This window comes from Megalobrama amblycephala, linkage group LG9, assembly GCF_018812025.1.
Source record: "Megalobrama amblycephala isolate DHTTF-2021 linkage group LG9, ASM1881202v1, whole genome shotgun sequence".
In the NCBI taxonomy this organism is placed as follows: Eukaryota; Metazoa; Chordata; class Actinopteri; order Cypriniformes; family Xenocyprididae; genus Megalobrama; species Megalobrama amblycephala.
The window spans coordinates 34,125,072-34,152,880 of NC_063052.1; the positions used below are offsets into that span (position 1 = coordinate 34,125,072).

Sequence of the window (27,809 nt, forward strand, 5' to 3'; positions counted from 1 at the left end):
TGCAGCATGAATGACGGACACTTTGTAAATATCCATTTTGAGGGTTATATTAGCTGTGTGAACTTTGTTTTTGCTGGTTAAGGCAGTCGAGAGCTCAGGGGCGGGGGAGCACGAGATTTAAAGGGGCCGCGCACTGAATCAGTGCATTTATAATTATGGCTCAAAATAGGCAGTTAATAAATTAAAAAATTAATAATAAAAAAAAATCTATGGGGTATTTTGAGCTGAAACTTCACAGACACATTCAGGGAACACCTTAGACTTTTATTACATCTTATTAAAACTGGTTCTAGGGCACCTTTAAAAAATATCCTGGCTCTTCCCAGCTTTATAATGGTAATGAATAGGGGGCGTGATTTTGCAGCCCAAAAAAGTGCATCCATCCAAAAAAAGATATCCACATGACTTCAGGGGTTTAATAAAGGCCTTCTGAAGTGAAGCTTTGGGTTTTTCAGTGAAAAACATTCATATTTAAAACTTTCTAAACCATAATAACTGGCCGTTGTGAGTCAAGTTTCTACAGTGACCTGTAGATTTAACGAATGCCTTAATTTGATTGAACCATAATGACCCTGCTGCTTCAGTGGCTGGCAAAGCAGAAAAATACACAACTACAAAATGATTAAAAGAAACAGAAACCTTTTTATTGAACATTTTTATTGAGGTCCCAAAAACCATCATCAACAATATTATGTAAACAATATTAATTAGGAAAATAATAAAAAAACAACAGCTCAAATATCCACAGCCCTCAGGGTTGAGCGGACAGTACGAGGGTGTGGATTCAAGCTAAGACGAGATATCATGTGCAATCAGGAATGTAGACATGGTGTGCGGAGCTCTGAGGACTGGAGTCTGCTGAGGGCTACTGCTGGACCTGCCAACAACATCACAGAGAAATCAGTTAACAAGAGCACAGATAAACCACACAACAACGTCTGCAGCTCTGCATGTTGTCTATTTAAATGCACAGGCTTTTGATGACTAAAATTCAAGTGCCTAAAATACTGATGTGAAAGTCATTTTGTCCTGGAGCTGGTATATTTTTTCTCTACTTTGTCTATCATTTATGTATAAGGTAGATGTGGCACAGTGACACTGAGCTAGATTTAGACATAGCACAATATATGTCAATGGCTTAATGGAAAAAAGACTAGCTCCTGTGCTTTCACAGTGGATAAAAGGCATGAACTCATGTTTTACTTTGAAAACATAACCTAATTCACAAAATGTCAAGTTTGTTTTTCCATGGTCAATTTAGAAAGTGAATAATTTCTTGGAAAACCTTAGAGGTTTCTCTTTTGCAGACTTAATATGTAACCCAGTGTATAGCTAACTGAATAGGGTAATAATAGCCTTGTATAGATCTATACTGGTTTACCATTTTATTGAGTTATTTTTCTAGCTTTATTTATTTTATATATGATATACATTTCCCGTCCCCCGGTCGCTGTTTGGATTTAAATATGGAAATGCTTAAGAATCTATGAATGGATCATTATTACAGTGATTATTATGTTTCTAGCATGTTATGTTTGGCAACAGTTCTTCTAACACTAATTGATGGAGTGTGTAGCTTTTCATTTCTTAAACAATCATGTAGAACAACACATCATGGCCATATTCCAGGATGACAAAGCCAAGATTCATAAGGCTCAAACTGTGAAAGAATGGTTTTCACACATTAATTGGCACCTCTGAGTCAAAATACTACTGTACGCTACAACAATATTCAGCATAACTCATACCAGTGCAGGTATGCATTCACATACCTGCTGAGACTGTGTGTCTGGTCCTCTGCTGGCCAAACGGCTGAGAATGTTTCTTTCAGACATTTGCAGCCTCACGGCGACAGGTGGTATCCTGGCGATGGTCGCCGGGAGACGGGTGACATCTGCTTTCATGTCACTTAGCAACTCCTCTAGCTGTTTCAGTACTGTCAGAAACAAATACAAAAAGGTAGTGCGTATCATCTTCTGTAACGCATCACAAAATGGAATTAAAAATGAAAAGAACAGGAGCTCATTATGTACCTTTATGTAGGACGGCATTGGCAGGTTTGTTTCCGGACATGGACTCCTTGCTCAGGTGCTGGTGGGACTCGGCCAGACACTCCACTTCACTGAAGCGTGTGTTGAGAGCCATGGAGGGGTGAGAGGGGTCTTCGGTCATGTTCAGATACGCAGCTCTGCGCAGCTGCTCTTCAATCACCAGAGCCTGCTCAAGCAACTACAGGACACATCGAAAAACTGTTACTAAACTGTAATTATGAGATTCCGATTGTAAAAAGCATTCACATCCTCATAGAACTCTTAATTACACCTTGTGAATTCTGAATTTTCTGAGTTCTGACTTAACCCCTGCAGATTCATAGTGTTGGCATAGAAACGCATAATTTTGAGGATGTTAATTTCAGAGTTGTCAGCACGTAATTAGCAGCATTGCGTCATATTTATTGACTTGTATGCAACAAAAAAAAGATTGATTCTTTTTATAATACCTTGAATCTCCTGGCCAAGAACTTGTTCTTGATCTCCAGGAAGTTTCCTCTGTTGATCTCTCCCTTGAAGGGTTCGTTTAGAATGGCAAATCTGACGTCATTCTGAATATCTTGCCAACGAGCGTATCCATGTCTGAGACGGTGAGTCAAGGTAGATTTCATTTTCAGCGTTTCATTGAACACACCTAAATCACACTGACATGTGTACATGTACACTGATAGCAGAATTTTTTTTAAGGATACTGTATTATGCCAGCAAGTAGCCAGTAGTCATGGCGACGATGCCAGATCTCATTGGTCTTCTTGGTGACAGTAGCGGCTCGCTCCTCATTCTGCCATAAGGAGTGTAATTCTATAAAAACAAAAATTAAAAAAAAAAGAATTTAGTACAAATGCACAAAATTAGGATATTTTAGCAAAAACTGAAAATTATGACAAATTCAGCATTTTTTTTAGCAATTTATGAAAAAGTAATTTCATGCTTCAAGAAACAAAGCAACAAAATGTACAAAAATATAGTAATTAAACATTTTTTTAAATGAAATTCAGATCAAAATATATCTGTAACAACAAAAAAGCTGATATTGTCCATTAGAGATATATTATCTATCTTTAAAATAATATATACAAATAAAAAATAAATATAAATATAAAGTGAATGACTAGTAAAAATAAAAAATAAATGTTAGAGATAAAATAAACTTTTCCCACTGCATCTTTCAATATTCTCCATTACAGACATATTATGCATCTTGAAAATGATTTTTTTAAATATTAATAAAATATGAATATTAATAGTGAATAGTAAAAATAAATTATAACAAGTAAATAAATAAGAATTAACAAACCATATTTAAAATAAATAAACAGATTAAAAATCTATAGCACACAAAAAAAGCAACTCAAAAGTGCTGGTCACAGCAGAAAAACTAAAAGATGATAAAAGCATAAAGGTATTTTAAAAAGAATTGAAAATGAAGGGGAAAAATAATGGCTTAAAATGTATTACCCTCCAAAAAACCTTAATTCTTCAGAGCTTGTCCAGGTTCCACATTTTTTGGGTCATTAATGGCTTATGGTTTAAAACCAGTACAAAACCTGAGGAGAATTTCTGAAATAAACACTCTTAACAGGAGATCTTACCGGTAAACCCTCCATCTGCAATGTTGAACATGAACCGTGTTTTGGCTTTCTTCCTCTCTTCAGCTAGTGCTGCCGCTGCGCTGTCTTTGGCACTTTCTCCATTCGGCAGTTTTCCCGTTTCCTCCGTCTTACCGGATTCCTTCTCATCCTTCTGACCTGGAACGAAACGAACGATACAAGTCAGTAAAGTGAGAGGGTGAGATCCAGAAACTATGTAATAATGTCACGTCTAGTCAGGTGGTACAGACCTTTCTTCTCATCTGTAACAGGGGTAGTGTCCATCTTCTCAGGTTCATCATCCTTTTCTCCTGAAAGGATGTATGAACAGAAATTAGCCACTGTATGTTTTATACAAAGTTCAACCTTAACGTTCAATGGTTTGTAAATGCCATTTTTGTTCACCTTTGTTGTCTGAAGTTTCCTTCTCAGCCTCAGATCCTTTGGGTTTGGTGTCTTCGGTCTTCTCATCAGCATCTCCAGACTTCCCTTTCTCCTCTTCTTTCTCAACTTGATTCCCATCAGTCTTATCTGCCTCTGAAGAGGATTCAGACGTCTTGTCCTTGTCCTTCTCCTCTTTGTCTTTTCCTTTCTCTTCAGAAGCAGAGGAAGCTTCATCATCTTCATCCGGAATAGCAATGACCTTTAGATGAAGATATAGAGTTACCTCATTAATGATCACAATCATCTAAACTCACATGGTTAAAACACTGAAAATTAGGCAGAGATCCAGACAGTTTGTTGTATATGCGGAGACTCACTTCATTGTCTTTTTCACTGGCCTCCTTCTCTCCCTCTCCATTTTTCACCTTTTCTTTATCAGCGTCTTTTCCACCATCTTCTGCTTTGGAAACACCATCTGTAGAACAAATATATAAAAAGATTTATTATTTGGACTGCAATATCAGCAGCAATCAACTCACAAAAAGGTAGGAGAAATTTTAATGTCATGTCAGCAGCTGAGGCTATGCCAAGAGCTGTTGTACATTTTCTACCAGTTACCTAGAAGATGTATAAATACAATTGAATAAAATAAAACCGAACAATAAAAAAAAAATCCTAAATCCTTTTTTGGAAGGATTTTATTGAACAAGTCCTTAAAGTCAGCTTAAAACAGAAGTTACGATAGTCATAACCCTTTCCTATTGTGACGTATATCCGAGTGAAATTGCTTCTCAAACAAGAAAAAACGTTGGGTGGGGCTTATTTTATCCATGGGGAATTTGAATGGACGGTCAATCTCTTGTGAGTGACAACAGATGTGTGAGCTGAGGCATGTAGTACCTGGAGCAGGAGTGTTCGGCTGAGTGTCTGCTGGAGTGCCAGTAGAGGGCGTTTTGCTGGGGGAGTCGGGCTGGCTGCCAGCGGTGGACGCGGTTTTATTCTCGTTCAACTCCATCATCCAGGGCATGGACCACTGACCGTTTACATGCTCGAACTCTTGCACCTGAAATCCAAATGCCCACAATTAGACAACTGCAAAAAATGGATTTTACCATTCAAGAATCATGGAATATTTCATATAATCTGTTTAAGTAAACTCACTGGCTTTTGCATTTTAACTACGATAACACATTGCTAATTACCTTCTTTCGGATTAACGACATCACACCAATACGAGTAAGGACATGTTGCCGTGATAGTCCCTCTCGGGGAACGCCATCAGCAAAGCTTTCAGCACCATCAGCACCAGGCTCACATAAGTGCCGCATAAAGAGAGAGACGTAAGCCCTGAGAGACAGCAGAAACAGAAGATTAGATCCAGTTTATAGATCCTAACACACCAAAGGTATAAAATCTTTTTCAGGAATTTATGGAGTTCATGGTGAGCCTTTCGCTTACAGATAAATGTTTCAAAAGTCACACAAATGTAAAGTTCCTGTGATGTCTGTAACATAAAATGCATAATTTTCTCCATTCATTAAATTTAAATGTAATAATTTAGCAAATATATATTCATATACACTATCGTTCGAAAAGACTAATGAATTTTTAAAAATGTTTTCTCTTCTGCATTTATTTCAGTGCTTCCCCACACATAGACTTTACTTGGGCGGGCCGTCCACGTATAATAATGGCCGCCCAAGTATATTTGGAGACACATTTTTGCTTTTATTATTTTTATCCTCTTATACTTTTATATCCGATGAAACCATCCGCGATCGATAAACTAGTCGTTTCATACCTGCTCGTTACATGTGCGTCAGAACTGTTTACTTCCGCTGATATTCCCACAGGCACTGCATTTTGCAAAGTCACAAGGGGGCGCTGTTGCGCGTTCTACAAGCTCGCGCAACAGCGCTTCAGACTCTATGTTCAGACTGCTTCAAAGTGATTCTCAATCAGTGAAAAGCGCAGAATTATGCCAAGCGATTGCTAATGAACTCAAGTTGATGAATTATTACAAAGTCTACTTTATGGCCTTTATATAAAATGTTTTAGACGATTGTAAGAATCTGAAGGATCAGCCTGCAATAGTACAGACATTTCAAAATAAGAGTCCCGGTGTATTTCGGGCTTGTTTATAATTAAAGTCACACGCTAAGTTTTTTCTTTTTCTTTTGGGCATTATTGGTATTTTGGTTACAAAATAAATTGTATTTAATTTGATTTCCATTTAATTCATAGTAAATTATTGTAGTCTCTCCCACAGGAAGAAAAGCTAAGAACATTTGACACATATTATTCATTTTATGAATTTTACTAGTAAAATCTGTGTCCCATTCACTGAGAGAGACACTATATGACAGCAAGGAGAACATAGGAAAAGGTGAACCATTTAAATGCTGTAATTTTGCATAATTTACAATGCATAATATTAGTATGTAATTAAATGTAATATGCTATGTAATTAAAATTAATTTCAATGAATAAAAATACTGTTAAAAATCACAGATTATTTGTTTGTCACATGTAGTAGACCATTTTTGTGCCATGGGTAATAGGAGGATTTTTCGCCCGTCTACCACCGCAAGTATATTTCAAACCTGTGGGAAGCTCTGTATTTGATCAAATATTTTGGAAAAACAGTAGTAATGTAAATTAAAATAACTTTTCCATTTTAATATACTTTAAAATGTAATTTATTCCTGTGATGCACAGCTGAATTTTCACCATTACCCCAGTCTTCAGTGTCACAGTGTCACATGATGCTTCAAAAATCATTGTAATATGTTGATTTGATACTCAATTTTTATTTTTATAATCAGCAAGGTTCAGCATTTCTTTTTTAAGGACCTGATGAACAAAGTTTGAAAGACCAGCATTTATATTTGAAATGTAAAAAAAAGTAACATGATAATTGTCACTTTTGATCAATTTTAATACATTCTTGCTGAATAAAAGTATAATTGTAACCTAATTGTAACCTATTTCTTCTTTTAAAAGAACCCAAAACCCAGTTTCAGCCTCTAACTTTGACTTCTTGCATTATTTGTAGCCAAAAATTCATATTCAGTTTTTCATCTGATAAGTATTTGCAATACCTGGTCGAAACCTAAAAATACTTAGAGAAAACCTAAAATAATAAAAGTTATACCCATAACTTAAACTGATGACACGGATGCATGGATTTTAACTTAAAAAAATTTTTTTTTTTTTAAATATTTGTAACCCAGTTGTTAATTAAACTAAAACCACTAAATGAGCTAAAACTCACTTGAACTCCTTCTCTGATTTGCCTCGCAAGTCTCTGACCAGCCACTGGGTTGTGAAGGCGTCCTGAGGCGGCATCCCATAACGCATCACAGCATTCAGGAAGGCCTTCCTCTGACGAGCATTGAAACCCAACACCTGTCAAATCAAAAGTGTTTTAGTAAGTTCAACTCAGAAAACATGCGTTTAAGAAAACAAAAATCCCAGTTCATCCTTCACTCACCTCAATGTTGCCGCTCACTCTGGCCAGCAGGGGGGGCAGGGGTTTGTCTTTGTCGTTTCTGAGGCCTTTCCTGTTGGGTCGCCGTGAATTGGCTGCAAGAAGATGGCGAAATTGTGCTCAGAAAAAAGTTGTAAACATTTTACGCATTTCTAAATTCCTATCTTTGATTTTCGTCATGCTCGTCTCACCTTCTGTTCGTTCGTCAAAGTCCTCGTCTCCTTCCTCTGAAGCAACGGAATAATCTGATTGGCCATCGGATTGATCATCCTGCCAGTCTGTAACAGTGCATTAGATGATTAACACAAACTTAAAATAACATTTTCAGTCACAATTGTTTATATTCATTTGATCAAAATGCCTCAAGTATGGTTTATAGATTTGATTAAGAAGAGTAGTAGTTTTGCCGAGCCTTACGTCGCTTACCTCGATCCTCCTGAGAGCCGTCATTGTAGTTGACCTGTTTGCGGATTCGTTTGCCCTTGCCCAGATTACGAGCCAAATCCTCCTGCTGCTGCTCGTAATGGTGTCGGAGCAGCTTCTCCCAGTAATCTGGATCCACACTTTCCTCCTGCTTAATGATCTCCCTCTGAACTTCCTCTTCCTGAGGGAGAAGACAGGAAGCACAGTGAATAAGAGCAAGATATGGGATAAATGAGATATATAAACATATTACTGAAGATATGCCAATGAGTCCGTATGGGACATGACTAAACCACAGCTTGATGCGTCATATCACTTGTGTCAACAAGGGCTGAATGATTCAGTGAAAAAATAAAATGGAACCTTTTGTGGTAAAAATTGCGAACATTTAAAATGAGATTAAAACAATTTTAATTATTATTATTACTAAATAAAAAAAAAATAAAGTATTACTATAGTAATACCTAACTAGTTGAATATTACTATTGTAATTTTAAGTTGTTGTTTTTTTTAATATTGTATGTTATAGTATGCAATATATATATATATATATATATACGCAATAGTAAATTGAGAATAAGAAAAATATTTTTAACACTATAACTAAAATTTCAAAACAATTTAAGGCTGTTTTCAAACATTAAACCAAGTTATATTACTATTGTAATATTTCACTAATGTAAAAATGTATTGTATGTAAATATCACTTTAAATAATAGAGCATTTAAAATACAACAACTATTATTATTATTATTATTATTATTATTTACTACTACTACTACTACTACTACTAAAAAATAAAGTATTACTATGCAATACCTTACTAATGTAATATTAATATTTTTTACCTTTAAAATAAAGGCATTAATATTGTAATATTTTTTAATATTGTAATATGTAAAAATAAAATAAGTTTTTTTTTTTTACAATATTAACTTGGTTTTATAAAAAGTACAAAACTAATATTTATGGCTGTTTTCATAAGTTAAATCAAGTTATATTACTACTGTAATATTAAACTGTATAATAAAAAGTATTTAAAATATAAATTAAAAATGTGTGTTTTTTTACAGTATAACTGTAAAATTACAATACAAATACTAATAACTTGTTTTTTTTTTTTAAACCATCTAGTTTTTATTTTGACAAAACAGAAGGAGACCTTTAGCTTCTCTTTTGTTGATGGACTGTTTATAATCATTTTTCATCAAGTTTGCAACTGTACAGTCCTAGTGTCAATTGCTAGCCCACAGTGCTCTTTATCAGCACTCACCGCTTCCTCCTCGTCCTTGACCACATACTGAGCCACTTTGAAGGAGCTGAGATACTCGTTCATGCTCTGGATCTCTGTGTCATCTGTGGCGTCCTGGTTCCGATCCAGCAGCCGATCGATGGCTTTGTCATCATAGTGAATCACGCTGCTATCTTCTTCTTTGTTCTCTCCTGAAACAAACAACCAGTTTCACACATCTCAGTTTCTTAGGTGAGAAGCTGTACAGGTATAAAAGTAAAGAGGTTTGTAACTCCAGCCACACCTTCTCCATCGTCCTTGAAGAGCTCCTCTGTACCAAATTTGAGAATGTCATCCAGCTCCTGTTTGGACATCGAACCGGTCTTTGAGCCCAATCCAGGACGCACAACCAAGTGAGTCAACATCATCTTCTTCTTGGCCACCTTGAGATTAAAAACAAAAAAAGACCAATCAGTTTAGATTCAAAAGACACACACACACAAAAACAAACAAACAAAAAAAAACAACAACAAGTAATTTCCCAGAAAGATAGGGTATACCTGAGTAATTCTCTCTTCTACAGAGGCTTTGGTTACAAAGCGGTAGATCATCACCTTCTTGTTTTGACCAATTCGGTGAGCTCTGCTAAAGGCCTACAAAGAGAAAACAACAAGATTGTTAAAATTAAGTGGAAAAAAAAGTGAAAATGAGGATAACAAACCCAGCAAAATCTAAATAAAGCACACTCAAGTTTCAGATAGAGTCTGTTGCGGATACATGATCTCACCTGAATGTCATTGTGAGGGTTCCAGTCCGAGTCGTAGATGATGACGGTGTCTGCGGTCGCCAGGTTGATACCCAGACCACCGGCTCTGGTCGACAGCAGGAAAGCAAACTGAGGAGCACCGGGAGCTAGAGTGAAAAAAAAAAAACAATTCATTATGACACTTGTGAATTCATTTCAGAAATGGAGTTGATACAGAGAAACAGAGAACAAATGTATGGACCATAGTAGTTACACATCAAGCTTCTGGTCTTACCATTAAAGCGATCAATGGCTTCCTGTCTCATGCCTCCTGTGATGCTTCCATCAATACGCTCATATTTGTAGCCCTCATTCTCCAGGAAGTCTTCCAGCAGGTCCAACATTTTGGTCATCTAGAGAAGAGGGACAAAACATCTCAAACTTCTGCCGTTTATCATGTGTTTTTGTCATTTTACACTTTTGTTTACATATTTATACCATTCAAAAGTTGGGTCGGTATGATTTTTTAAAAAAATGTTTTTGCAAGAAGTTTCTTATGCTCACTAAGGCTTAATTTATTTGATCAAAAATACAGTAAAAACAGTAATATTGTGAAGTATTATACCAGTTTTCTATTAGAATATATTTTAAAATGAAATTTATTCTTGTGACGTCAAAAAATTGACAATTACTCCAGTCGTCAGTGTCACATTATCCTTCAGAAATCATTCTAAGATGTTGATTTGCTGCTCAAAAAAATTCTCTTATTGTCAGTTGTAAACAGTTGATTAATATTTTTATAGAAACGGTGATACATTTTTTTTTTTTTTTTTTTCAGAATTTTTGATGAATATAAAGTTCAAAAGAAGCAACCTTTTTATTTGAAATATAAATCTTCTGTATCTATTTAAATCTTTACTGTCACTTTAAAGGGTTAGTTCACCCAAAAATGAAAATAATGTCATTAAAGGATTAGTTCACTTTCAAATAATTTTCTCAAAAAAATTTTATATTTCAAAACACTGCTTCATGAAGCTTCGGAGCCTTATGAATCTAATCAGTAGTTCAGAGCGCCAAAGTCACGTGATTTCAGCAGTTTGATAAGTGATCCGAATCACTGATTTGACACAAACGTAATGCTCCGAAGTAGTGTTTTGAAATAGGCCATCACTAGATATTGTTAAAAAGTCATGTAGTTTTTTTGGGTGAACTAACCCTTTAAGGACAGTAGTGCAAATAGTTAATACTTAATAGCAATATTTATTATTATTGATGATGATAAATTTCTAGTAGAAAATTTTTTGCCTCAGAGATATAAGGTATACGATTATTAAATAAATATATTAATTGCTTGTTTACCTGAGAGAAGATGAGCACTCTGTGTCCACCATCCTTGAGTTTCCGCATCATCTTCTGCAGTAGCAGCAGTTTGCCAGCAGCTTTAGTCAAGGCACTGCCCTCGTACATGCCATTGGGCAACTTGGCAGCTTCCTGTTTCACACAGCCAATCAGAGAACAGTGTCTTTTCAATTTACTTGCTTGTATCCTCAACTATCACATAATAGAACATATGTTATCAGTCTATATTAAAAGGTACAGAAAGAGCAAAAAGTGAAGCGTACCATAGCAGCAACAGGGAAGAGATAAGGATGATTACAGCACTTCTTGAGGTCCATGACGACATTTAGCAGAGAAACCTGGTTTCCTCCGCCACGAGTGTTTAGAGCCTCAAAATTGCGGGTCAGGATGAACTTGTAATATTTCCTGGATTAACACATAAGATTTGAAAAACCCTGTCTCTACCAATCCTGTAACCAAGTTCTCAGTCCATACCTCATCACATACTCACTTTTGCATGGGGCTGAGCTCGACTCGGACGATGAGCTCTGTTTTGGAAGGCATGTGCTTGAACACGTCTGCTTTGAGTCTCCTGAGCATGTGCGGTCCGAGCATGTCGTGAAGCTTTTTGATCTGGTCCTCCTTGGCGATATCAGCAAACTCCTCCAAGAAACCCTCAAGATTACTGTAAAATGGAAGATAAAGAGGGTCATTTAGGTCTTCAGATGCTCAGGGGACCACCAGAGGGAGCTAAAGGGGTGAATATAAAAATGCACAGGAAAGCTTTTTTTCAAAAACAGCTATATGCAGATTTTTAAGCATTCAATTATACTTGTTTACATCATGTCCTAAATCAGATGAGCTGTGATAAGATTCCAGTGACTAGCAATTTATCTGTCCACACCAGGCGTGATGCGACTACGAGATTAGGGATGTGCACAAATAGTCGAATATTCGTTCTGTAATTAATATTCGAAAAATAAAAATACTATTCGAATTTTACTATGTTGCTTTCCTGGCCATAAATGCAGTGAATCTATGATAAATCCTAAGCACTAAAACTCGCAGTTATAACTAAATGCACCAGGTGGCGCTGTGGAGCGTGTTTAACAAGTTTATTTTATTTGATCGTCACATAATGTTGTCGTCTGCCTCGCAAAGTTTGGAATTACTTAGATGAAAATGAATCTTACAAAATGGAATTACTTTTGATCAAATTAATTAATGAAACCGAGTTATCATAATATCAACACCATAATGAGAAAGCACATGAAATCTAAATACCCGTCGAGTGAGGAAAGACAGCTGTCCATCACTGCATTCATGACAGGTAAGAGCAGCTGTAAGTTATTGTTCAAAAATGGTTACAAAATCTTGATCGCGTTTAACCTCATTTAAATAAACGAATATTCGAATATTCGTTTTTTACGAGCCCAAATATTCAAATACAATATTTACTAAAACAATCTTTGTCACAGAATACACAGTTTGAACGTTCTTGTTTCCTTTTGTTTAATTTCAAGATCTGAGGTGAATTATCCATTGTTGCTTTTAGTACGGCTACAAAGCTGGGAGCACTAAATGATATTCAAAGTTACGTTACATGCTTTTAACATTATATAAAGCACATTAACGTGTAAATGTGTTGTTTCAGCCGTGACGTCGCAAAAAAATAGAAATTGTTTGTAAAATAGAATCGTTGCTTCTAGTTAGGAAATTAAATAAACATACCTGAATCTCTCAGGTGTGAGGAAGTTGAGCAGATGGAAAAGCTCTTCCAAGTTGTTCTGTAGTGGAGTTCCGGTCAACAACAACTTATGCTGTAGTGGGTAATTGTTCAGCACCCTGAAAAACTGTACAATAAATACCACAGCTCAGCATTAAAACATCATTAACCACAAAATTTTAGTCAAATTAATGCCTAAAAATAAATATCCATGTTGGTCTCACCTTTGACTGGTTATTCTTCAGTCTGTGGGCCTCGTCAACAACCAAACAAGCCCAGTCGATGGAGCCCAGAACGGCCGTGTCAATAGTGATCAACTCATAGGAGGTCAACAGAACATGGAACTTTACAGAGGCTTCTTTCTGCACAATCACGAGGAAACAATCATTGATATATATATGGATTCAAAAGTCTTAAGATTCTTTAATGAAAAGCAGAGTTCTCCAGTCACTAACCTTCATCTTAGAGGGTTTCTTGCCACCACGGATGGCATTGTTCTCAAACGAGAACTCGTTTTCCCTGATGACAGCCCTGCTGTCCTTGTCACCGACGTATGTGACGACGTACATGTCCGGTGCCCACATCTCAAACTCTCGCTCCCAGTTAATGATGGTGGACAGGGGGGCACTCACCAGGAATGGACCTTTAGAATGACCCTGGAGAATGAGCACACTAGCGTTTAAGAGGATACGCTGTACAAAGGTAGTAACATTCAATGCTTCAGTGACCTTACATTTTTCTATGCTTATAAAACATAAAATATACTACTTGGGAACAGCATTCTATAAAAATGTATGCTACCGCTTAAAAGTTTGGGGCCAGTAAGTTTTTTTTTTTAAAAATAGGACACCTCTTTATACAGTGAATAGAGGAAAACAGCAGTCTGCACGGTCTTTCCCAGACCCATCTCGTCTGCCAGGATGGTGTCGGTTCCCTGAGCCCAGGAGAAGCGGAGCCAGTTGAGCCCCTCCAGCTGGTATGGATGCAACGTTCCGCCCGTAGAGTCCAGATATTCAGGCTGACGCTCAAACTTAATAGTGGGCTACAGGAGAGTAAAAAAGAAAGGGTTTTAGCCATTAATAAATGGTAGAGCTGGGTCTATAGGTGCTGCCATTAGTGTGTTGGACCAACACAATGAAGCTCACTTACATCCACGACAGGGTTCTCTGGAGGCCGGTCCAGTTTTCGCACCTTCCCTTTGATCTTCAACTTCTTTCCTGGTTTACCTTCATCACCCATCATCAGCTCCCTTTAGGAAAAAAAAAAACGATGAATATGATGAACATGTGCATCAGTATTCTTGCACTTTCAGGTCTATGAACCTGCAGATTTATACGTAAATATCCTAAAATCAAAATTTGGTCACAGTTTAGTTTAGGGTCCAATTCTCACTATTAACTACGACTTTTCCCTCAATAAACTCCTAATTACTGCTTATTAATAGTTAGTAAGGTAGTTATTAAGTTTAGGTATTGGGTAGAATATGATCATGCAGAAAAAGGCAATAATGTGTGCTTTTTAAGTACTAATAAACAATATCATAGCTTACATATTACTAGGATATTGGCTAATAAGCAACTGGATAATAGTGAGAATTGGACCCTAAACTAAAAATGTAGTGTTTTCATAGACTTTTGTATAAATTACACTGCCTTTAAAATCACTTTTCATTCATACTGATGTAACCAAGACAAGGAACAGTGTCAGTGCTTAAAAATATTTCTGTTACTTGAAATCTTTGTATCTGAAATCTGAAAAAAATAAAATACAAATTTACAAACTTAAACTTATTTCAGTTAGCTGCCATTTGATACATTTAGTTTAAGTTGAAGCACTAAAATTAACTAGAAATAAATAAAAGCTAAAACTGAAATAAAAAAAAGTGTGTAAATAATACTAAAAATGTTAACCAACAATATCATAAACATCATGACCTTGATGAATATGAGTCTTGCCTGTGTTTTTTCACATTATTGTGGAAGTTAAATGCCTTGCAAATTCTGTTCCCTCTGGTCATCAACAGTATTTTCCGTTCATATGTATACCTGTGGTTCCAGTACTGCAGTTTGTAGGCGTCAAACTCTGGTATATCCATATCCTCTGACTCCCAGGTAGACTGATCATACGTTACATCCCTCCACTTGATAAGGTAGTGACAGTTATTCTTCTTATCCACACTAAAAGCAATAAACCAACAGGTATGACATGAGCCATGAAATTGATCCAAAGTGATTCAATCTAAAGTTCTTGAGCTCATCTCACCTATGGTTCAGGATACGGTGAATCATCATCCACTCCATCTTGATGCCGAAGCGGTAGTATTTCTCCTCCATCCGAGCGTAGGTGGGGTCTTTCTTCTTTCTCTTTTCACTTTTGTCCTCTTCTCCCTCAACGCCGAAGTCTATGGGCGGGGGCTCGTCCATGTCGTTCTTGCGCTGGTAGTTTCTGAACATCACCTGACAGTGCATCTCCAGCTAGAGAGAGCAAGAGATGTTGTGAGCCAAAGTTAAGGCCAAGAGTGAATTCAGCCTAAATCTGGATTCAAAATGACACATTATGATAATCCATTGTCTGGATTCACAGATAGTAGATTAAACCCTAAAACTGATAATTCAATCAATTAAAATAAATGATTAATAAATTCAAAAAAATAATGTGCTCTAAATTGTGGATTTTGCTCTTAAATGTTACATAAAATATATATAAAAAAAAAAAAAAAAAAAAGTAAAATATTAAGATGACAATGTAAAGCCATTTTATGCACTTTAAGACCAAAATAAGACCAAGTAGCTCATACCTGTAGCTCAGAAACCCAGGAGCAGTGCCAATAAGACATATTCTGCCATTTAACAAAGAACTCCCTCTCAGGGCGACCAGCCAATGGTGTGGGGTCAGGTGCATCGGCTGGGAGGTCAGTAGGCCGGGCCACAGGAGTCGGGGGAGGAGGTTCACTCCAACGCCAGGTCAGAATCTTCTGCACCTTACCTTTCATAGTAGGACACTGGAGAGAAAAAAAAGAGGTATAAAATATTTAATTATATAAGTAGGTTATTTGTATGTTAACTACTAATTGATCAGCCGATTGAGACATTTCCAGGTGTGACCCCTGACCTACAAATTCTTACAAATGCTTGACTCACAGTGCAGCGAGGGCAGATCCATTCTCCGTTGGGAATCTCGGGCAGGGGTGGGTTAAGGCAGTGGATGTGGTACGACGAGGGGCAGGAGTCACAGCACAACAGCTCTCCGCCATCCTTACACACTCTGCAGAACTCCATGTGATGGTCGTCCTCCTCCGCCTCACCTCCCGCCTCGTTATCGTCCTCGCCATCTGACGCGTCCTCACGAGCCTCCCACTGGATGCCCATCTTCTCCTGAAAGAAGAGATGGTTTAATTAAGCAGAGCACAAGGGCTTGACAATGCTCTTTGGACATCTTACAGGGGGCAGACGCTGCAGTTTTAGATTAAACTCATGTGGAGATGTAAAGTTGTTTCACTCACACAATGAGGGCAGCTCCAGGTGCCCTCCGGTGCCTTCTCCATATCAGGGTCCAAGCAGACCATGTGATAGGCTCGTGGACAGGTGTCACAGAGAATGATCTCTCCTCCCTGCTGACAGACCTCACAGTAATCCTGATGATCCGTCTCATAGCCATCACCATCATCATCTCCTAGCAGAGAAAGAGAGAGAATGGATGAACGACTAATAGTATAGCTCTATGATTTTCTGTGAAAAAAGAACAGAATCGTGGAATCCAGTTATAAAAATGGAATTTACAGTATAATAGCAGATGAATAAATCAAAAGTAGGGCAGTTCACTTAATCAAATCGTGATATGAACTAGTTTCTGTGAACATTAAAGTGTAAAAAGACTTATTTAACCTGTTAACAGTCACCCCCACTTTTTTTTTTAGACAAGAAAATGCACTATTCAAACTTAAATGGTTGTAATTCAAGAATACTTTGGAGTATAGACATAAGGCTGGTCTTGTTTTAATGATGAAATTTGGCAGATTATTGTAGAAGTGAAATATCTTATGTAAGTGAAACAGAAAAAAAGTTATAGAAGTTTATGAAAATGTAAAATGTAAAAATATAATATTTTATATTTTATATAAAATATATATTTTACAAAACAAGTAAAACTCTAAAACTGCAAGGAAATCAAAGCCAAAAATCTGAACAAGTTGTGTTCCAAATTTCAGGTTGATATCTCAAAAAATGAGCTTTCAGTAAGATTTTGTTTGGGCGCAGTACCACACGTTTTCACTAGATGACAACCAAGCTCTACTGGTGACCGTATAAAGGTGCCTCCATTTCCATATATGGTTTGAGTGATCTGAACCATATATTTCCATTATTTTCATACAATTTATGAAGTAGACATCCTATATAGAAGTAGTATGGGAAGTTTGGCAGAAAATTGATATGAATTCATCCTCTAATAAACATAAAAATAACATGTATGTGGGTTATAGATCGCCGCCACAATCATAAATGTTTTTGTTTTTTTTCTATTAAAAACATTTTCAGACCTTTTTTTCTCAAAAAATTTAATGGATGTTATCTTTTGAACTCTTGGCTGAAAACAAACATGTTTCAACCAATCTTTAATGATTTTTCATGTTCATCGCTATTTCAAAATAAAGGTCTGAACATGCCTTATGGGTATGAAAATATGCTTGTTGCAAATTGATAAATTACTGCTCCTCTGTAATTTATTTTGAAAATCAACTAGAGATTCTAAGCTTTCAAATGATATATAGTTTATCAAGATTAGTTTAGGTTTAGTATAGAATATTACTGTTTTAAATATTTAATGGCTGTGGGCCCACCGGTGGGCCCGTGACAGTTAACAGGTTTTAAATATCAAGTCTGCAGGTTCTGCATTTCTCTATGTGAATGAGCAGTGCAGTTTAACCATTAAAATTGAATCCAGAAAGAAAGAAAAACAAAAAAAAATTCATAGGGCCCCAAGATAGTAATGTCCCTCAAATGCATTTTCATATCTAGGGGAGGATCTCATGCTAATTTCACTCTGGGCTTATCCAAATATTCCTGATGGTTTTAAGACATTTTCCAAATCAGTTGTCTCACGAATGCAGCAAAAACTAAAAAAAAATCTCTGGTCCCTTAAGTTGTTCTCAAAAGGGACAGAGAAAATGTGTTTTAATGGGCCTGATTAAGCCTAAAAGTTTGCCTAAAATGTTCACAAGCACCAAGACAGAATAAGACCCTCACCCTTTTTCGTCTTCTTTTTGGGCTTCTTCTTCGCACTGCTGCGACTACTGCGGCTATTTGATCCATTTGAAACGGACACACTGTTCATACTGCCATCGTCAAAGTCACTATCCACGTCAACATCATCCTCTTCACTCTATTTAAAAAAAAAAGAAAAAAAAAAAAGGAGGGGGTTGAAATATAAAGAAATAGAAGCAGAGAAAAATATTCTGTTCTTCAGTTCATAAGTGACCAGACAATTACTTGGATGTCATTAGCGAGGTGCTACGTCTAAAATTAGAGCCAGGAAGAAAGAAAGAAAAAAAAAAAAAAAGTGTTGCTTATGAAAAGAGGTTAAAGGATGCTAAAGAAATGAGAACAAAAAGTAGAACTCAGGGTCTTACAGATGAGCGTTTCCTCTTGCTGTTGAAGCCTCCTAGTTTGATCTTCAGAGGAGCAACCTTTTTGGTCTTCACCTTCTTCTCCTGAGGTTTGGGAGCAGGTTTGGATTTCTTGCGTGCATTGGGACCTAAAATGTGCAGGAATTAGAATAATTTTTCCATGATGCAAGCAAAACGTTAGCAGCTAATAACTCACAAATCACAAATAAACCCTAATAGCATGTGGAAATCATCTGAAATGCATCTTGTTTAATTAGAAGCGCTATAATTGTGTTTAAGCAGTAGTGTTGTCAAAAATATTGATATTTCGAAATGTATCAACACTGAAATATCTGAAACAATTCCAATACTAGTGCCAAAATAATAAGCAGCCTAACTGTTTTCATCATTGATAAGAAGAAATGTTTCTTGAGCAGCAAATCAGCATATTAGAATGATTTCCAAAGTATCATGTGACACTGAAGACTGGAGAATGCATTTTTCCTGTATTTCTAATCAAATAAATGCAACCTTGGTAAGCATATGGAAACTTCTTTTGAAGTCTCTCTTGAACTTTTAAACATCTTAAATTTGCATTCACATATTCAAATTTATTTCATACATTTATCTTTTTATTTTTTCCCTGAAGTTCAGGTTTTCTGCACCAAAGGCAATACGCAGCTCATGTTTGACACTCTGCCCCCTTTTGCAAGTGAAATGAGCAACAGCGTTTTGCGGTCGGGTCGAATAAGTTTTAACTGAAACATTCTTCAATAACAGCTTCTCAGAAACCATTAAAATGTGACGATCACAATTTAAAAACAATCTATGTTGAAACAAGCTTCATAGAACAATGAACTTAATGGAAAAATCAAGGAAGCCATTATTCCTCAACACCGCAAAAAACAACTGCTGAATGTTTATAGTAATAACACTGTCCAGATGAAAATGCACTAATCAAATAAACATCTCAGCTGGGAAAAACAGCTGTTGTAGCAGGCAGTCACTCACATGGTAGAAGAATAATCATAATTACACAAACAACAAAAAAAGAAACAACCTTGCACTCACCCTTGCCCTCTTTTGTCTTGGCCTTGCGTAAGGGAGCTGCTGGTGTGGACTCTGCACTGACTTGGGCTGCAGGTGCAGCGGCTGGAGTTTCTGCCGCCGTTTCAACAGTTGCTGCGGCACTAGCGGCCGCCAGGGCCGTGGTGGCAGCAGCCGAGCCCCGCAGAGGATTGTTAGTGCTGAACTCCCGCCACTTTGCTCCCAGAACCATCATCATCTTGGAAACTGCGATTTTGGGGTTCTTTGCAGCAATCAGAGGCCTGTGAGATTGCAAAATTGGGGGAAATCTCTTTATATAGGGATGATTTTGCTGCCGTCATAACTTTGCTAGTGTAAAGCGAACATGTTCCCGACCTGCAGCTATTGACATCATGCAGTGCTCCAAACAGTTAAAGGTGCTCTAAGCAATGTCACACGTTTTTAGGCCAAAACATTTTTTGTCACATACAGCAAACATCTCCTCACTATCTGCTAGCTGCCTGTCCCCTGAACACACTATAAAAAAAACACGGTCTCTGTAGTCGCCACAAGCTCCAAAAATGGCAACAACAAACTGGTGCAGTCTGGACCACGAAACATAATAAACAGTGCTTCAGCCAATAACCGACAAGAATGATTTGGGGATGGGGTTTTCAAATTTTAATTTGAAGTCTTGATGAACTATACAATAGTTTGTTGATACTAATGCATTCTTTAATGTGAATCATTTAGTAATGGAAAAAAAACTGTTAGTTTATTCTCCATTACTAAAGGATTCACATTGTAGAATAACTGTTTTTTTTTCCATTATTAAATGATTTACATTAAAGAATGCGTTACTATCAAACTATTTTATCATTTATCTAGACTTCTAATTAAAACTTACTTTTTTATTTAAAAGTACATCAATTTACTCACAATGAGCGTGAAGTAGCTGGTTTAGCCATCGTTACCACAGCAGCGTCAATACGCAAGCTACTTCCATTTTAAATGCGCGTTCGTGACTGTTTCAGGAAGCACGGAGGGGAGGGGGAGGAGGAGGAGGGAGGGTCTAGCTAGCCTCTGTTTTGTTTGACAACACTTCGAACGTCAACAGGAAGTTACTCCACCCAGGATCGCTTAGAGCACCTCTAAGCTGCGGTCACATTTACCGTTGTTCAGCAAATTTTCGAAGGCGAAATCCAGTAATTTCACTAGGAATCCACGAAATCTGCAATTTCTAGTGAGGACGAAAGATTTTGACATATGTTCAAGTTGGTCAAGCAAATTCATCATATTGACCAACAGATGTTGACCAAAGAGACTTATATGCGATCTGTGCTTCATTTATTGCTACACTAGTAACGGATGATGGACCTTTTTTGCCATCTGATATTTCAATAATGTGACCGCATACAACTTTTTTCAGAGTAGATGCCATGTTTATTATGATGATCATATGTTCCAAGTCAGGATATAACCTTTCTAATTTGTTAGCAAATTAAAAAGCAGCAGTTAAAGTCAGCATAAACAAAGAACAGAAGTTGCGATTGTCTTTTCTTCCCTATTATTACACATTTCTGATTGAAACGGCTTCTCATATGTGAAAAAAATGTAGGGCGGGACTAATTCCCCCATTGGGAAGAATTTTCCATTTTGATTTCACTTTAAAGTCACCATGAAATCAAATTTGACAATTTAAAATTTTTTTCTATGGAATATGACTATTTATTGTAAATGATTTATCTGAGCAAAATCATTCTTTTTTTTAAATTCATGTTGCTCATAATCAAAATAATTTTCAAAAATACATTTCAATCAGTTGATTTTGAAAGATGGGTCAATACCAACGCTTCATGCGCAAACTTCAGATCCAGACAAAATAAGCGTCACACGTCATGAGTCCTTCCGAATTGTCTTTCTGAAAGAGCTTGTTGCCACTCTGTATGTCTAATGTTGCTGAAGCTACCATTGTCTCTGCCCATTTTCACTGAAGCTGCCCTCACATGCTTTCAGAATTATCGTAAATACGAGTTTCCTAGTTAAACATAACTAATGCTGAATACCACTACTGACAGTTTCTGAAATTTTCAGACAGTGCGTGAGATTGTACTGTTTTGTTGTTGCTGGTATGCCGGAGAATGAGCTGTGCACTTCTATTCTATGACGCAAGGTAAATCAAGACCTGAGTGACCAATCCAATACAAGCCCGCTCCAGCCGTAAAACAATGTCTGGTTGGTCTTGACACGTCATCCCAACCCACCATACCAGAGATCAAGTTTTCAATGGTTGAATTTTTAAATGACGTTGGAATGGTGAAGCGACCAAATCCCAGAAGCCCTATAGCTTTAGCCAAGCAGCATGTCATATCACTCTGTGAGGATTTTCTCAAGATCTGTACATCATGGTTATGTTGTGTGTTGGCTCGTTTGAATCGAGACAAACTGCTCTACATAAAGATGTGTGATTTACTATGGTTTACTAATGTTTCTCAAAGTTACAAAGCAGAACATGGCACCAAAGCCTCAACTGTTTACTGTTCACATGCACATCAGTGGCAACTTTTCACCTCATCAAATTGCGATCAGTTCATGAGATCGGCCAAATTCAGTGACTCCCGATCAAATCGTAGAATGTGATTATTGGCCGATCGATCTGAGCATCCTTACTCACATGACGACACAGCAATAGCAAACCAAAACGACCCAACAATCCAAATAGTTCCTGATGGACAAAATCAAATCCTCCCCTAGATTTGTTCTTGTTTGAGAAGCCGTTTCACTGGGTTATGTCACAAAAAAAGACTATTGTAACTTCTGTTTCATGCCAACTTTAAGATAAAGATTCACGCACAATTTCTCATATTTGTATACTGGTTAATGCACTCATACCTGACGAACTGGCTGAAGGCTTTATAGTTGGTCAGAGTTCTATAGTCTTCCTCAGAGAAGACATGATCAATGTCCTCCATACCCCAGGTATCCAAAAGCTGAGAGGAACTTTTTGGCTCCTTAAAATCAGTTAAAAACTTATGAGTGATTTGATTAATATTTACTTTATCATAGTTAATTTAGCTGTCAAATCTCATATGAACTCACAGAATCATCATCATCCTCATCTTCCTCTTCCTCAGGTTCCCTCCGTTTGGAGGCTCCTGAGTTTCTGTCAGCACCAGAACTGCTTCTTTTCTTGTCCTTTGCGGTGCTGGCTCTTTTCTTCTTTTTCCTGCCTGGTGTGTAGTCACTACCCTCACTTTCTGAGCGGTCTTCTTCACCATCATCCAGATCTGGCCCTTCCCCTGGCTCCGGAGAACTGATGCCGATATCCTGGAGGACATATAGGACATATTTTAATCACTTCTGTAGGCTGGTAAAATGATCTATAGTATACCAAACCAAAATTTTAGGATACATTTTATATGAATGTACAAAAATGTTCAAAAGGTTTGGGGCCAGTAAAACATTTAATTGATGAAAAATGACAATGGAAGACAATATTACAAAAGTTTCTATTTTAAATAAATGCTGTTCTTTTCAAAGAAAACTGAAAAATAAATGTATCATGGTTTCTGAAGGATCATGGGACACTGAAGACTGGAGTAATGATGCTGAAAATTCAGCTTTGCATCACAGGAATAAATTACATTTTACAATATATTCAAATAGAAAACAGTTGTTTCAAATGATAATACTATTTCACAATATTGACGTTTTTACTGTATTTTTGATCGAATAAACATCTTCTGCTTTGTAACCTCGTGAAACATTAGTAAACCATAGATGATATGCTGCTTGGCTAAAGCTATAGGTCTTTCGGGATACGATTGTGTCGTTTGAAAGTTCAACCAATGGAAACTAGATCTCGGGTATGGTGGGTAGGGACGATGTTTCGAGACAAACTGGACATGTTTTACAGCTGGAGCATGCTTGGATTGGTTTGATCGCTCAGATTGACAGGTCTTGATTTACCATGCACCAAAGAAACAGCACTGAAACAGCACTTATCAACCAGTATCTTATTACTTGTTACTTATTCTATGTAATTATAAATATTTTTAAGCTTTGTAGCATTTACACATGAAAGTAGTTCTTATGTTCAGTAAAACACTCAGATCAGTTTTTGGACTTTTGAGAAAAAGCCTATCCGGTTTTGTTCCGAACGCCATAACTTTTGATTGCTTTGAGATATCAACACAAAATTTGGCCCAGATGCAGTTAACATGACTGTGAACATGACCTGACATATATACTGTCTAATTATTCATCATGTCAAGCATGAATAAAATAAATTGCATCACTTTTCTGGGGTTTTCTCAGTAGTGTTGTAACATAAGAACTTCCAAACATGATCATAAATGAGCCATATACTGGATGACATCTAATTTTTTTTGTAACATCACTAAAAGTAAACCATTACTTTTGCCACTTGAAATCACATGAAATCATTAAAAATGTCTTCAGAGTGTTAAGGGGTTAGGTGACCGTCAACAGAGCTTACATAAAGCTTGAATGATCAAGATCGGCTGCTGATAATGATGGAAAAAACTGATGGGAGCATCCCTACTTCCCAGTTCTCAAGCAAACAAAGGTATCATCCAAGTCATGCATGAGCTCGCTTTCTTTTAACAATCAGTTACAACGTTGCAAAAATTGGTTTGCGATCTTTAAATTTAATGATACAGCTTGTCTTACAAGATAAATCCAGTTACTTTATATTGTGTTCAGCATTTTAAACAAAATAAAAAGAACACTTCACCAGTTAGACTAGAATCAGATTTTGCAGCACAAATTCAATTTTGTCAATTGGATGTTAGACTACATGGCTGTGTTCCTACAGAGTCTTTTAAACACAACAGGTGTAGTTATCATTAATGAGGCAGTCGGATCGGGATTCAGTAGCTAAAAAAAAAAAAAAAAAAAAAAAAAAAATGGAATTATGTACCTTTGATATTACTAGTCATTAGGACATGTTATCCCATTTGCGATGGCAGCTAAATTGCTCTGTTTCTCATTAAGACACTGTGGGGGAGGTTTCTAATCCATAACATAAGGAAAGTGAATACTGCAATCTCCAAGTATTTTGCACACAAACAATATCCACACACACACTCACAAAAAAGGCCATTACCTCTCTGCGGGAGCGATTTCTCTTGCTGCCTTTGCTCTCACGGCTACTTTTTTTGGCTTTCTTCTTCTTTTTCACCTTTGGGGCATCATTCTCTGACAACTCTTCATCCAGGTCGTCCTCGTCTGTGGAACAAGCACACATCAAATCAACTTGCTATTTTTAATAAATGAATATGCATCATTTTTACCTTGACTTTTCCAGTCATTCAGATAATTATTAGTGGATGAATGTTAATAAAAAATAATTTTTATAGAGATTGCACTGAGTGCAATATCTACTCAATTTAATATTTTGGACTTCATTATGTAGTCTGTATATTAAGTTGAACATTTTGGCCTGGTTTCACAGACGGGGCTTAGCCTAAGCCAGGATTAGGCCTCAGTTCAATTAGGGTATTTAAGTTGCTTTTATAAATGTACACTAGAAGAAAACATTACTGGTGTGCATCTTGAGACAAAACATATTTTAAGATCTGTCAGTGCAAATAGCTTTCAGTTAAAACATGCATTTTAGTCTAGGACTAGCTAAAGCCTTGTCTGTGAAACCAGGGGTTAGTCTGCATATTTAATTTGTATATTCACAATAAAAATTTCCACAACTTTCTGATTTTCCTCATTTTCAGGCCTGGAAATAATTTTAAAAATAAAATCCACGAGCTTGTGAATCCTGTAGTCAAAGAGCTGCTCAGGTTAATCTATTGAATCATCAATGCTGTTCGTTGACATTTACATTTAATCTAATAATAGGACAGCAATAGATCAGTCATCTACAAATCTATTTTAAGTCATTTTAACTAGGCTGGATGAAAATCATCTGGGGCACTATATGCTGTCCATTAAAGCTCATTACAATTTCAATAACACTGATACAGGAAGTATTAAATGCCAGAAAAATCACTGATATAAGTGAGCTGAACAATTAATCAGATACAATATATAGGTTATTTTTGGTAACAATTGCAAATACTGAATCTGAGGAAATGTAATTTCTCCGTTTAGGGAAGTCACACAACACTGTTGCTATTATTATTATTCTGTCAAGTTTTTCCATGGACGTCAGTAATCTAAGATCTTAATGGACTTGCCTCGTATTTCATTATGAAAAACAACATACTTCCTTTTCTCCAGATACCATAGTATATTATTAATACAAGTCTCTTTGACTAAGAGCACGAAACATGCTAAATTATGCACACAGAAAACATTTGAAATTATAATTCCCTTCCTGAAATGGTAAAATTAATCTTAGAATCTGTATTATATGGTTAATAAGGCAAAAAAATAAAAATAAAAAATACACCGAGTATTTTTCTCCATTCAAAACATTGAACGCCCGGGCAAAGCCCCCCTTCAACCATTTCCCTGAAAAACTAGCGTCACATCCGATTCCTGCACACGCTGATGTGCAAAATCAAAATACTAAACTGAAAATCTATGTTTATAGTTATTTCACAAGCAGAAAAAGCACATTTTTGAACTTGAAGACTACAGGCCGACGGCGCGCGAACAGTGAGAGCGCGAGGACACTGAAAATCCTCACGCGTCAAACTCGCACGCGACTGTTACCGGTAGGCCTTGAAGCACCGAAGCCGGTACAGTAACAACATAATACTTAAAATGTTACTAAAACCCCATCACTACTGCTCAATAAGCACTCCAAGATGCTCAAATGAACGTATCGTGCCATGTTTGACTAATATGAAGACATATTATTTGAGTGTGAAGGCAAAAATAACAGGTAAGTCGACGGCTAGCCGCGTAAAAAAACCGGCAACACAAAGCGCTGACTAAAAAAACTGCAAAGGGGTGATAAAATGTAATAGTATCCAAATACATAAAGTGATTTACCCATTAAAATGATATTTATATATTGTAATGTTTTATAAGAAATGAAATATCAATAGTCAGTTCCCGCTAGTAGTTTCGTTAGCCGACTAGCTACTGGTTCATCGAATAAATGAAGTTTCACACCAATAAACTCCAACTGAGAACATAAAATACGTCACAAATAATCCGTTTAAACATTTAATGCATCAGCCTTTCATCCACACATGCAATAAACAAAACCAACACCGACCAAACCAAAGTTGACCCGCATCAGTAAATGTACATATTTTACCTTGCATCATAGACCGAGGTTCAAAATCATCTCTATCGTCTTCACTGCCGGACATATTGTTGACTACTCCAACTAGAGAGGATTGTGAACACTTGTATGCTGATTTTCGCCTCCTCTGGTGCCTTCCTGAAGCCGGGGGAGGCAGAAAATAAAAGAACAATACAAACGGAAGTTAATACTCACGGTAGCATGGTGATCATAGTGGTCACTCCATGCCTAAAAAATCAGAAAAGCATGCAAATATATATAATAATGGTGGACAAATGCCCTTTTGGTTTCATGCAAGTGAAAAAAGCGTCAATAAACTTTTAAAATACGCGGTTAAAACAAGTTATGGATATTTAATAGGCAAATGGGGCATGATGTGAGTGAGGCATTAGCTAAGCAGGCTAGGGATGCTAACCTGCAAAGTCTCCATAACTTTTAAGGTTCCTTTAATTTTACATGCATTAAAATATGTCATAATTAGTACCCATTATTAGAATTAATGTAATGCAATTTTAGAAAGTATACTCACACAACTTGACCTATTTCCTTTTTCAAACAAACAGCTAATGCAATTTAAGATGTCCCCACGTTGTATTGGCTCCTTTTCATCAACACTTAAATACAATTTGTAATGTCCCTAAAGATTAAGTAGTGAAAGTGTATCCAGATTATTTTTTTTCCTCAGCTGTAGGATGCACACAACGTCGCAGTTTCTCCTTCTGCCACTTACACCCTTTGCATAGACACAAAGAGATCAGGGGCCAGACATCCCATAATAATCTCCCTCCCCATATTCACACATACACATACATACAGACATTCACCCTTCCCCCCACCGCATAGTTACCTTGCAACATACAGACCATAATAACCCCCCCCCCCCCCAACAACTAAAGACAGACCCTCTCTTCCCCATTCCACCGTGCCCTTAGCAACAGTTGCCATGGAAACAGCCACCCCTCCCACCCCA

The 27,809-nt window shown here is 36.8% G+C and overlaps 1 protein-coding gene across 2 annotated transcripts; it reads right to left on the reverse strand.

The window, feature by feature from the left end:
• Nucleotides 1-640: 640 nt before the first annotated feature.
• Nucleotides 641-27,631, reverse strand: chd4a (chromodomain helicase DNA binding protein 4a). Of its 2 annotated transcripts, XM_048203011.1 has the most exons (41): nt 27,369-27,631; nt 26,852-26,977; nt 24,734-24,855; nt 22,705-22,932; nt 22,498-22,616; nt 19,651-19,907; nt 18,604-18,728; nt 18,221-18,356; nt 16,480-16,649; nt 16,118-16,351; nt 15,775-15,978; nt 15,240-15,451; nt 15,023-15,154; nt 14,127-14,226; nt 13,828-14,019; nt 13,433-13,633; nt 13,202-13,339; nt 12,983-13,104; nt 11,763-11,936; nt 11,536-11,677; nt 11,273-11,404; nt 10,209-10,326; nt 9,956-10,080; nt 9,729-9,821; nt 9,473-9,611; nt 9,211-9,380; nt 7,932-8,118; nt 7,706-7,792; nt 7,518-7,609; nt 7,299-7,432; nt 5,227-5,371; nt 4,925-5,087; nt 4,402-4,499; nt 4,046-4,283; nt 3,892-3,951; nt 3,644-3,799; nt 2,744-2,852; nt 2,501-2,633; nt 2,034-2,229; nt 1,773-1,936; nt 641-877 (listed from the first exon to the last, which is right to left on the reverse strand). In XM_048203011.1, the coding sequence occupies exons 2-41, from the start codon at nt 26,904-26,906 to the stop codon at nt 866-868; spliced, it is 5,814 nt and encodes a 1,937-aa protein (XP_048058968.1). In that variant the 5' UTR covers nt 26,907-26,977; nt 27,369-27,631; the 3' UTR covers nt 641-865. The 2 variants fall into 2 exon arrangements, with proteins under 2 accessions (XP_048058968.1, XP_048058969.1); XM_048203012.1 differs by lacking the exon at nt 27,369-27,631 and having other exon boundaries at nt 7,941-8,118; nt 26,852-27,047.
• Between the last annotated feature and the right edge of the window lie 178 nt (nt 27,632-27,809).

Bases quoted from the DNA above. Each gene is read 5' to 3' on its own strand.
- chd4a (XM_048203011.1), bottom strand. From the start codon at position 26,906: ATGTCCGGCAGTGAAGACGATAGAGATGATTTTGAACCTCGGTCTATG. The intron at 19,908-22,497 runs GTATGAGTGCAT...GCAATCTCACAG, and splicing joins GCCTTCAGCCAGTTCGTCAG to GCCTCTGATTGCTGCAAAGA. The intron at 1,937-2,033 runs GTACATAATGAG...TGTTTCTGACAG, and splicing joins CAATGCCGTCCTACATAAAG to TACTGAAACAGCTAGAGGAG.